At 50.9% G+C, this 10,949-nt stretch overlaps 1 protein-coding gene across 1 annotated transcript; it reads left to right on the top strand.

Annotated features, from left to right (window-relative positions):
• The first annotated feature begins 29 nt into the window (after positions 1–29).
• Positions 30–10,234, top strand: LOC148659752 (E3 ubiquitin-protein ligase TRIM39-like). The gene is made up of 8 exons (XM_088633894.1): positions 30–298; positions 491–587; positions 1,715–2,313; positions 5,747–5,842; positions 6,689–6,922; positions 7,270–7,417; positions 8,286–8,312; positions 8,903–10,234. The coding sequence occupies exons 1-8, from the start codon at positions 173–175 to the stop codon at positions 9,436–9,438; spliced, it is 1,863 nt and encodes a 620-aa protein (XP_088490020.1). The 5' UTR covers positions 30–172; the 3' UTR covers positions 9,439–10,234.
• The last annotated feature ends 715 nt before the right edge of the window (positions 10,235–10,949 follow it).

The following is a 10,949-nucleotide window of genomic DNA, read 5'->3' as shown; positions in this document are numbered from 1 at the left end:
AATTTAAAAAAAATAAATACATCTTGTATTCCTTGATTGCATGCCTCGGAATAACCCGAGCGCTGATCTCAGGGCTCTCAAAGCTGAGACCAAGACTGATTTATTTTGATTTTTGTTTTTGTCCTCTCTGCCTCAGGGCGGCTGAGCTCCGCCTGCCAGGTCCGTGTTTGTGATGCCGGCAGGCGGCGTCTGTTTGAAAAACGAAGGGCCTGCCCTCGGTGCACAGCCACAGCGAGCCCCGTCGGGGAGGAGCCTAGACGCGTCATTTTGCAGAAAAGAAAACCAGGATATCGAAAGTGTAAGAGTTTAAGATATTTGGAGCTTTTTGGGGCTCTTTGCCGTATTGTAATTCGCGTGTATGAGGCGTCGCAATCGACCGTCTCAAGCTGTTTCCTGGGTTGCCATTGCAAAAGCAAAAACACGCAGTTTGATTTGGTTTGATAAGCCGACTGGACCTTGAACTTCTGCTGCTGTGTGTGTTAACATACAGTCCGCAGAGCCCCGGGAGAGCAGCGCGTTGCTACGCATCTGGAATTTGAGGACGAAAGTCGGAGAGCCTGTGGATTGGGGTTGCTGTCAGTCCCGAGGCAAGTAGAGTATCTGCCGTTCACAACCCAGAGGTCTTCCGGCGCTGACCAGCAGGCAGTCGGTGTCCGGTTTATCGCCTCCTTTAGCGTTGAAAACGACACGTCTGTCACCTGTAGAAGACCTTACCTTTCTAGTTCCCTACCTGTTAGTGGGAGAGGACTTTTTGCAAGCGAGTTCATTCTTGTCTGTTAATTCATTAAAAAAAATAAGATCAGTTATTATTCACGACAGACCACATGTAAAAGCTGTCGACGTTTGCTGTCTACAGCGGGGGTCCCCGGTCCCCCTCATGCGGGGGGTGCTGTGTCTACAGCGGGGGTCCCCAGTCCCAGTCCTGTGGGGGGCGCTGTGTCTACAGCGGGGGTCCCCAGCCCCCTCCTGTGGGGGTCCCCGGTCCCCCTCCTGCGGGGGGTGCTGTGTCTACAGCGGGGGTCCCCGGTCCCCCTCCTGTGGGGGGCGCTGTGTCTACCACACACCTGCTAGTTCCTGTTCCAGCTGATCTCTCAGTAAGACAATTCAGCCTAGAACTGGTTTAATAATATAATTTCTTTGAACTGTCCGATTGGTTTTTGCTCTTTAACATAGCAGGACGCTTTCGTTTTAACTGTTGCATGCAGAAGGCGTTTAAATTATCCCCAACTTTTGAGTACGAGAAAAAAGCTTGCGAATATTCCAATCAGGGAAGGTGTACTGGGGGGCAGGGGGCGCCAGGCCACGGTGGAGAGTGGCACTGCCAGTCCGCCTCCGGGTCGCTCTCCTGCTCGCCCTCTTCCCCCCCTCCTGACTCTCATCTTCCTCCCCCTCCTTATCCTCCTCCCCGCCCTCCTCACTTTCCTCACCCTCCTCATCCTCCTCCTCATCCTCCTCATTCTAACCCCGGAATATAAAAACGGCCCTGCAGTTCCCCCTTTAAAATGAATTTTAATTCCGAATCTTAAACCCCACGTGTTCTGGGGTGATGTGTACCTACCAGATATTTTTGCCTGGGTGAGATAGTGTGAGCGCCCGAGCGCTGGGTGAGATAGTGGGGGTGGTGGGGGGGGCCGTCAGTGTGATCTTGGTGAATTGCTGCCCCCTGGTGGCTGAAAGGGGCACCTCCCTCTCCTCCCTCCTCCTCCCCCCACAGGGGCGGCCATGTCCAGCTGCGTCCTGCCCCGAAAGCTTCTGCGCTGCTCCCTCTGCGCGGGGACGCTGGCCCGGCCCGTCACCGCTCCCTGCGGCCACACGTTCTGCCGGGGCTGCCTGGAGGGCTACTGGGGCTCCCGCGCGGCCCCCGACTGCCCCGCCTGCGGGAGGGCCTTCCCCGCCAGGCCTGAGCTCGGCGTCAACGGCCTGCTGCAGGACATCCTGGATCGGGTGGGGGGCGCCGGAGTCGGGGGGACGGGGAAGGAGGAGGAGGAGGAGGAAGAGGAAGAGGTCGCCCTGGGGCCGGGGGCCGTGCCGTGCGACTTCTGCACGGCCCGGCCCGCGGCGGCCCGCCGGACCTGCCTGCTCTGCCTGGCCTCCTACTGCGAGACGCACCTGGGGGTCCACGAGGCCCGGTTCCCCCGGCACCGGCTGGCCCGGCCCCTGGCCCGCCCCGAGGAGCGCCTGTGCGGGGAGCACGAGAGGCCGCTGGAGATGTTCTGCAGGACCGACGGCGCCTGCGTCTGCTTCCTGTGCGCGCGGGAGGAGCACGGGGGTCACGAGGCCGTCCCCGTGGAGACGGAGTGGGGCGAGAAGAAGGTAGGGGGCCCCCCCGCGATTCCAGCCGCAGCCGCCAGAGGGCGTTCGCGCCCCACTTGGTGCCGTGTAATTGGTAGGAGACCTCAACCGTTCTCGAGGGTTTCTGAACTCCTATTGCAGGAAGACATCCGAAACCAAAATTATCCTGAAACACCTTCCCGCTTCTCTCAACCACAGACTTGTTTCCTTCTAATCCTCTCTGTTCACAGGCAGGTTTCGACATCGCCCCTCTCCTCCCCTCTCTGGACTTCGCAGCCCCTGAGTGCCCTCTCTGCCGACCCCCTGCTCCCGCCTCCTCCGCACTCCCGGCTTCTGTTCTCCTGTGCTGTGTAAACTCTGCCGATTCCCCCCCGAAGAAGGCTCCACAGCCGAAACGTTGTGTTTCTTTTCTTCTCCTTTCAGCAGGGAATAAACCTTTACTTGTTCCTTTGCAGCCTACGCCTGCTGACGCAGCTACACACCTGGACTACCTCCGCTTTCGACTTTCGAAAAACTGTCAACAGTACATAGAAACATTACATTATTCATAAATATAATCATACATGCAGAACATCAACCCACACAGGGTCATTAATAATAATATTAATTCCTTACACTTATATAGCGCTTTTCTGGACACTCCACTCAAAGATAGATACTTTATTGATCCCGTGAGGGAAATTGCAGTGCAACAGCAGCTTAACACAGTCAACACAGCCACAGTGTAACGAATGATACAACAATAATAATACAATACAATCAGTACAGTGAGAAGTGCACGAAGAAGAGTTAAGTGCTTTACAGGTAATAGGGAATCCCACTCTCTGAGGATGGTAATGATGTTATTGGAGGCCTATCTGAAGGCTCTAACAAAGAAGAGCCATCAACAACTGCTTTGTAATATAAAAAAGAATACTAGTGCCTACACATGAATTGCATTAATCGTGAATACAGTGTTGTACTATAATGTTCAGGTAAAAAGAATAGAATTACCTTACATTTTATCATGAATATGCATATTCATGCAAAAATATATACATTTACAAACACCAGAACAATCATGCGGTCAGATCTAAATTCCAGTCTGGTTACACTCTTGCCAGTGCAACAGTTGGAATCTTTGCAGTCATACAGAGCAGTATTTGTCATTTGTCATTCAACGCTTCATTCATTATGTTGCCAAACGTGATATTCATGATATTATTTTTTTAATTAAAGTGATTGTGGATGGGGGCACTGTGGAACAGCATTGCTGCCTTGCAGCACCGGGGTCGCAGGTTCAAATCCGCACCTATCCGCATACTATTTGTGTGGAGTTTGTGTGTTCTCCCCGGGTCCATGTGGGTTTCTTCCAGCTGCTCCTCCAGTCCCAAAGGCATGCTGGTAGATTCATTGGCTTCTGGGAGAACTGGCCCGGGTGCAAGTGTGTTTTTGTGTCTGTGTGAGCCCTGTGTCCAGGGGGCATGAATGTGGATCCTTTGCTATAACGTTGAGCGGTGGCTGTAACATACACTTTGCATTTAGTGGACAGTTGCCAATTACAAACAACCCTCCCCCCCCCAATAAAGTCTGTTAAATGGAGGTTTTTACTGTAGTATACTGACACAGAACACCTAGGGTACCACCTCAGAATCACTAAGAGGTCTGAGCAGGGGGCTGCGATGGCATGTTTCGCCTGCAAAGGGACAAATAAAGAGGAATTCAACTATATAAAAAGGACTTTCTTCCCTTTTCATCTGGAATAAACCTATTACTTGTTCCTTTGCAGCCTCCGCATGCTGACGCAGCTCCCCACCTGAACTATATCAAAAGGATGACCACCGTTTTGGCCGAACAGGCCTGTATTAGTCCGTTTCTACCAATCAGGAAGCTGTCACTAATATAGTGGTTATTGGTTCTAGATTACTGATTGCAATCAGCTGCTCATAGACTGATTGTATAATTGATGAAGTCTGAGCAGGGAGCAGCATCAGCAAAGGAACAGGTCAAGATTGGTTCTGTGCTGAAAAGGAAAGAAAAGTTTCAGCTGTGGAGCCTTCTTCAAGTGCGAGGTAGAGAGGGAAACTGGCAGCTGATACATAATAATAATAATAATAATAATAATAATAATAATTCCTTACACTTATATAGTGTTTTTCTGGACACTCCCCTCAAATCGCTTTACAGGTCATGGGGATCCCCTCCACTCCCACCAGTGTGTCCCCCCACCTGGATGAAGCTCCAGTCTGCTCACACACAGCAGCTCTCAGTGGGGAGGAGAGCAGAGTGATGGAGCCAGTTCAGAGAGGGGGGTTATTAGGAGGCCATGATGGGTAAAGACCAGGGGGAAATGTGGCCAGGACACTGGGGTGACACCCCTACTCTTTTCGAGAGACGCCCTGGGATTTTTAATGACCACAGAGAGTCAGGACCTCGGTTTTATGTCTCATCTGAAGGACGGCACCTTTTTACAGTCTACTGTCCCCGTCACTATAATGGGGCATCAGGACCCACACAGACCACAGGATGAGCGCCCCCTACAGGTCCCACAAACACCTCTCCCAGCAGCAGCCTCAGCTTTCCCAGGAGTCTCCCATCCAGGTACTGGCCAGGCTCACGCTGCTGAGCCCCAATGATGGTAGTTCACTACCAGTGATGGGTAGTTGAGAGGAGGCAGGGAGCAGAGGAGAAGGAGTATCGATGCTCAAGGAGAACCAGAAGAGAGGTGTGAAGTCAAAACCTGCAAATGATTAGGGATTATAATAAATTAATAATGGTTATTGTTGATAATGCTACTGGATTAAGAGCAATTGCTCATGGGTTCGGTTATCCTGCCTGCCACAGGATTTTCATTGTTCCGGACACGGAGAGTTCGCAGCTGAGGTTGCATGCCTGGGAGTCCGCTCTGCTACCTCGTCTCTTGTTGGTTCCGAACATCCGCACCCCTTTTCTGTACATCCGAGCACATTTCCCAACGGTTCGTTTGCAGGGTGGGTGCTGGGCCTGGGCCTGGGCCTGAGATGAATACCCCAGAGACCAACCTACGTCAGCCCGTCCTCTCCTCCTCAGGAAAACCACGCACTGCCTGCCCAAGGCGGTGGTCGGCTCCTTCATCTCTTCGTTCTTTATATCTTGGCCAGCGCGTGTATTTGGTCTGTAAATCCTCCAGATCATTTCATCAGAGCAAAATACGTTAAACTGCTTATCTCTGCCAAAGGCAAGCTGGGAAGCAAGCACCTTAGCAGTGGAACAAGTAATGGGTTTATTCCATGAGAGAAAACGCAACGTTTCGGCCGTGGAGCCTTCTTCGGGTGTCATGACTTCCTTTGCAGCCTACGCATGCCAACGCAGCTGCCCACCTGAACTACTACACCTTAGCAGTGGACCCCTACTTTGCTACGGAGAAAGCAAACTGCTTAAGACTGGTATTTGATATTGTCCAATTTGTGAAAACCAATCTCGAATTTTTCCCCAGATCCAGCTGCAGAACATTGAGGCCGACATCCAAAGGATGATCCAGGAGCGACACAGGAAGATGGAAGAGATCAAAGTTTCTATCAGGGACATCAAGGTGGGTCTGGCTATGTTCACCTCCCACAGTGTTCCCTTTCTGAGGTCTTGGTGACATCATATTCACCATGCTTGTGCCCTGCCTGAGGTTTCGGTGATGTCATATTTACCATGAGTGCGCCTTATGAGGTATCAGTGATGTCATATTAACCACGAGTGTACCCTACCTGAGTTTTTAGTGATGTCATATTCATCATATTCACCATGCTTGTGCCCTGCCTGAGGTTTCGGTGATGTCATATTAACCATGAGTGCGCCCTAAATGAGGTTTCGGTGATGTCATATTAACCATGAGTGCGCCCTAAATGAGATTTCAGTGATGTCGTATTAACCACGAGTGTGCCCTACCTGAGGTTTTGGTGATGTCATATTAACCACACATGCGCCCTACCTGAGGTTTTGGTGATGCCACATTCACCACAAGAGTGCCCTACCTGAGGTTTTAGTGATGTCATATTCATCATATTCACCATGCACGCACCCGACCTGAGGTCCCGGCGATGTCACATTCACTACGAGGGTGCTCTTCCTGAAATGTCTCGGTTTAGACACATTTACCAGCCACAGTCTCAGTGATGTGATATTATCTGCACACGTGTCCTATCTGAAGTCTTTCCGATGTCATATTCACTAGACACAAGCACTACCTGTGATGTCATATTCACCATATTCACCACTCGTGCGTCTTGCCTGTCTTGCTGATGGTTTTCTACCTAAGCCCTGTTGTGTTGCTGTCAGGAATATCTCAGTGCTAGGATGCCCTTTTTCTTCCAAGCCCTGAAATAAACCCCCAAACTGCCAGGCTTTCTTTGAGCGATCTCATGTCTGTCCTTTCGCGTCGCCCCAGAGCTCCGCCAGGAGAGCCTTGGAGGAGAGCAACCGTGTGTTTGCTCAGCTGCTGCGCTCCGTGGAGCAGAGCCACGAGGAGGTCATGGAGCAGATCGAGGAGAAGCACATCGCCGCCGAGGAGCGCGCCGAGGAGCTCCTCGGGGACCTGGAGCGCGAGATCTCCGCCCTGCGGCAGAGGAGCTCGGACCTGGAGCAGCTCGCCCACACGGAGGACCTGATCCACTTCCTAAAGGTGGGAGACGAAAGAGAGCCCTCCCACTTCAAAAGCAGAGAGGACTGTGGGAACATCAGAGATCGCGGTAATGCTGGTAACCTCCTGCTGGAGTTTTTCCCGGTACCACGATCTCAAGGGAAGCACAGAGTTGTTGGTGTTAGGCTGTTTACTCACCCCCCCAAACATTCAATGTTATGATTTTAATGATTAAATGTTTCCTTTCCGTTGCGAGAAACAAAACAAACCACGCAATTCAACACAGGATAACTGACCATCCTGCAACGCTCCGATAAAGGAAAACTAGATTCCGTGTTTTTGGTCGACCTCGAGGAATAGTTATAATTCCCTCCCGCTTTCTGCTACAGACATTCCCTGACATCAGTGCCCTTCCGGAGACGTCGGACTGGTCTCAGGTCACCGTGCAGACAGACCTGTTTCTGGGCACTGTCAGGAGAGCGGTGTCTGGTCTGATGGAGAAAGTCCAGAAGACGCTTGATGACATCTACGCAAGAGGTTGGTATTGCAAGTGAAACATGTTTCCCCTGTATGATCAAGGGCTGCGCTTGTACCTCCATTTCAAAGAGTCTTGTACGTGACAGTAGAGTCAACTTGGGGGCATCAGCGTGGAGCTGTGATCAGAACCCTGCTGTCACATGTATACATCGATCCCATAGTAACAGCTAAATAGATCAATAAAAATGGTCATGTTTGGACATTTATGGGTTATGAACTCCTATGTAAATGAAACAGTGTGGCTGATCCATCGTAAATATGTGGAGATCTATTGCACTTTTACCACAGTGCAGTCCTGTAGGGCTTTTTCTCAAAGGTGAGTCACTTATCTCCCAGGCCTCTGGTAGGCGTGTTCACACAGGCAGCAGGCTGGAGCTGTGGTCAGGGCTCTGCTCTCACCTGGAGGGCTGTGGGTTCAGGCCTCAGGTGAAACAGTGCAGTTGTATCCTTGAGCAAGGTTCTCTCTCCGTCTCCTTTAGTCAAAGGCCCAGCTGTGGACGTGGGTGCAAACTGTAAGTTATTTTGGATAAAAGTGTTACCCAGATAAATTAGTAATTACTTAATGTTCTGAGAGGTTTGTAAGTAGATTGTGTGCGTAATTGAACTGAGTCTTTTTTTGTATACTAGATCAGGAATGTATGACTCCAGTCCTGGAATATCAGAAGGTTTCTTTCTTCTTTCTTTGCTCACTTGGACAAATTTAAACCTTTCCTTCCTGAACATGCAATAATGTGAATACGGTTTTGATTGTTGTGTTGTGTTTTAATAGTTTTAATAAACTTTGCAGTTTGCTTTGCAAAAAAAACAAAATATGTTTCACATGTTCTGACAGTGAAATTAACATTTCTACCCTAATTCCATTTTTCAGAAGTGGAGAAGATACAGATCTATGCAGGTAAGATCTTGTCTCTCTTTCTCTTGTTTTAATTTGTCTTAATGCTCTGTGATGCAATACTGCCCCCCATCCATTAGCACTGACCTGCACACACCCCCAGAACAAATGGGATGTGAGTTCAAGGGGGTGAAGACTCTGTAGCCCAGAAGAGCCCTTGATCCCGGAGAATGGTTGCGTCTGCAACGTTTTATTCCAACTTGATTGGTAACGACTTAAATCAGCTTATTGGGACCAATTTATCAGCTTTACCCAATTATTTAGGAATACTTTAGAGACCTGCAGAACTTACAGACACCTCTGCCAAACTTGGGTCCAATTAAGCTGATTAATGCGCTGATTTAAATCGGGAACAGGACTGAATGACCAAGACTGCACATCACTGGCCTATGGGGTCTTGGACCCCTCAACTTCCTCAGTAAATGGATCACCCCATCATTTTTTTGGGGGGGGCAGGGTTCTGTGCAGGACCTACGCAGGTGCAATAGTGGACTCATGCCAGGAGAGCGGATTTCTGGGGTACGTCTCTGGGGAACCCCCACCGATTGTAGGAATTTCTAACGATTCCCCTTCCTCGCCTTCCCGCCCCACAGCCGACGTGACAGTGGACGCCAAGACGGCGCATCCCGGCCTTGTGCTGTCCGCCGACGGCAAGCGGATCTCCCATGGGGACAAGCCCAAGCCGCTGCTGCAGAACCCGGAGCGGTTCGACCGCGCAGTCGCCGCCCTGGGCCGCGAGGGCTTCGCCTCCGGGAAGCACTACTGGGAGGTGGACGTGGGGGCCAAGACGGACTGGGACCTGGGGGTGGCCGGGGAGTCGGCCAAAAGGAAGGGGGAGGTCAGGGTGGCGCCCGGCGACGGGAACTGGCACGTGGCCTACTTCGACGACGTGGCGTGCGTGGCGGTGACCGAGCCGCTGACCTTCCTCTCGCTGAGGGACAAGCCGCGCCGGGTGGGCGTCTACCTGGACTACGAGGAGGGGGAGCTGTCCTTTTACAACGCCGAGGACCGGGCGCACATTTTCACCTTCAAGGACGATTTCGCCGAGAAACTCTACCCGCTGTTCAGCCCCGGCCTCAATCTGGGCGGGCAGAACGCCGCCCCCATGATCATCTGCTCTACGTACTAGGCGTCCCAGGGTGGGGAACAGTCTCTCCTGTGACCTTCGGGGGGCGCCAGTACGGAAAGCATCTGCCGTTGTTCTGAAGGGAGGGCATTCCTTCCAGGTTAAGGACCAAAACCGCCGGCCAGATTCTCAGGTCATTCTGTTGAAGTGCAAGAGCTGGCGGCGCCTCGCTTATTCCAAATAATTATTCCATTCTGCTTGTTTAGACAGCAGGGTGGGATGGGGTTGTTGGGGGTGGTGGTGGTGGAACAAAATTATTTCCTTCTGGCTCTCTTTTACATTCGCTGCCGGGGGAAAACGGGGAAATAAATGTTTACTCTGGACCGAGCAAAATCGAATGGATCTGACGGTGCCACTGCTGCTTCGACTTGACTGTATGTAGCAAGGAGAACTGCTCGTTCTTACTAATGGAATCATCACCAATGTTATCATAGGGATTCGGGAGGAAGGTTAGATCTTAACCTTGCCCACTTCTGCTCGCCTTCGTCTCGTACCCAGAACTCCCTTTTGTGTTCCTCTCTCACATCTCCCCTGCCCTCCCCTCTGTACCTTTGCAGCAGCTCCCTGCAGCTCTTCATAAGGGGGTTTGGGCCTCAGATTGGCTGCTGTTCTCTCAGCTAGCTGAGTCTCGACAAATCCTTTATACATCTTCCTCTTTCTCCCGCATTCGTTAGGAGCCAGCCAAACTACCGAATATTGTTATAAGTTGTTATAACAACAGCGTGTGTCCAATACTATGATTTATTGTTTTATTCATGTAATAGTCCTTCATTAATACAGTCTGTTGATCAGTTATAAATGAGTGGTCAATCGTGAGTTGTGGTAACAGCCTATGACTTGCCGTGTGTGTGCGTGCGTGCGTGTAAAAGCTCCACTGACACTTGGCTCGTTACTGAACCGCAGTGGGCTCTGCCCAGGCCTCTGAGCCAGCAACTTGAGACCATTGAGAGGTTTTATCAATGGGAAAGAGAGTGTTTCAGCCAGCAGCCTAATCAACCTGCAACTCCCAACTGGCAGCCCACTGAAGCTCAGCAGGTGTGAGCCTGGTCAGTACCTGGATAAAGAGACCTCCTGGGAAAAACTAAGGTTTCTGCTGGAAGAGTAGTTAGTGGGGCCAGCAGGGGACACTCACCCTGTGGTCTATGTGGGTCCTAATAACCCAGTATACTGATGGGGACACGATACTGTAAAAAACACACCATCCTTTTTGAGACATAAAACCAGTCCTGACTATGATCATTAAAAATCCCAGGGTTTTTCTCAAAAAGTGTACTAGTGTAACCCTGGTGTCCTGGCCAAATTTCCCCCTGGTCTTTACCCATCATGGCCTAATAACCCCCATCTCTGAACTGGCTTCATCACTCTGCTCTCCTCCCCACTGAGCTGGTGTGTGGGGAGCGTTCATTACCTGTAAAGGGCTTTGAGTGGAGTGTCCAGAAAAGCGATATATAAGTGTAAGCAATAATTATTATTGAAGTCAAAGCCAAGTGCCCACAATTCGAGTGCCTTGCATC

This window comes from Lepisosteus platostomus, chromosome 6, assembly GCF_059453375.1.
Source record: "Lepisosteus platostomus isolate fLepPlt1 chromosome 6, fLepPlt1.hap1, whole genome shotgun sequence".
Classification (NCBI taxonomy): Eukaryota; Metazoa; Chordata; class Actinopteri; order Semionotiformes; family Lepisosteidae; genus Lepisosteus; species Lepisosteus platostomus.
Note: the sequence above shows the minus strand (reverse complement) of the source record. Positions and strands in the feature narration are given on the sequence as shown.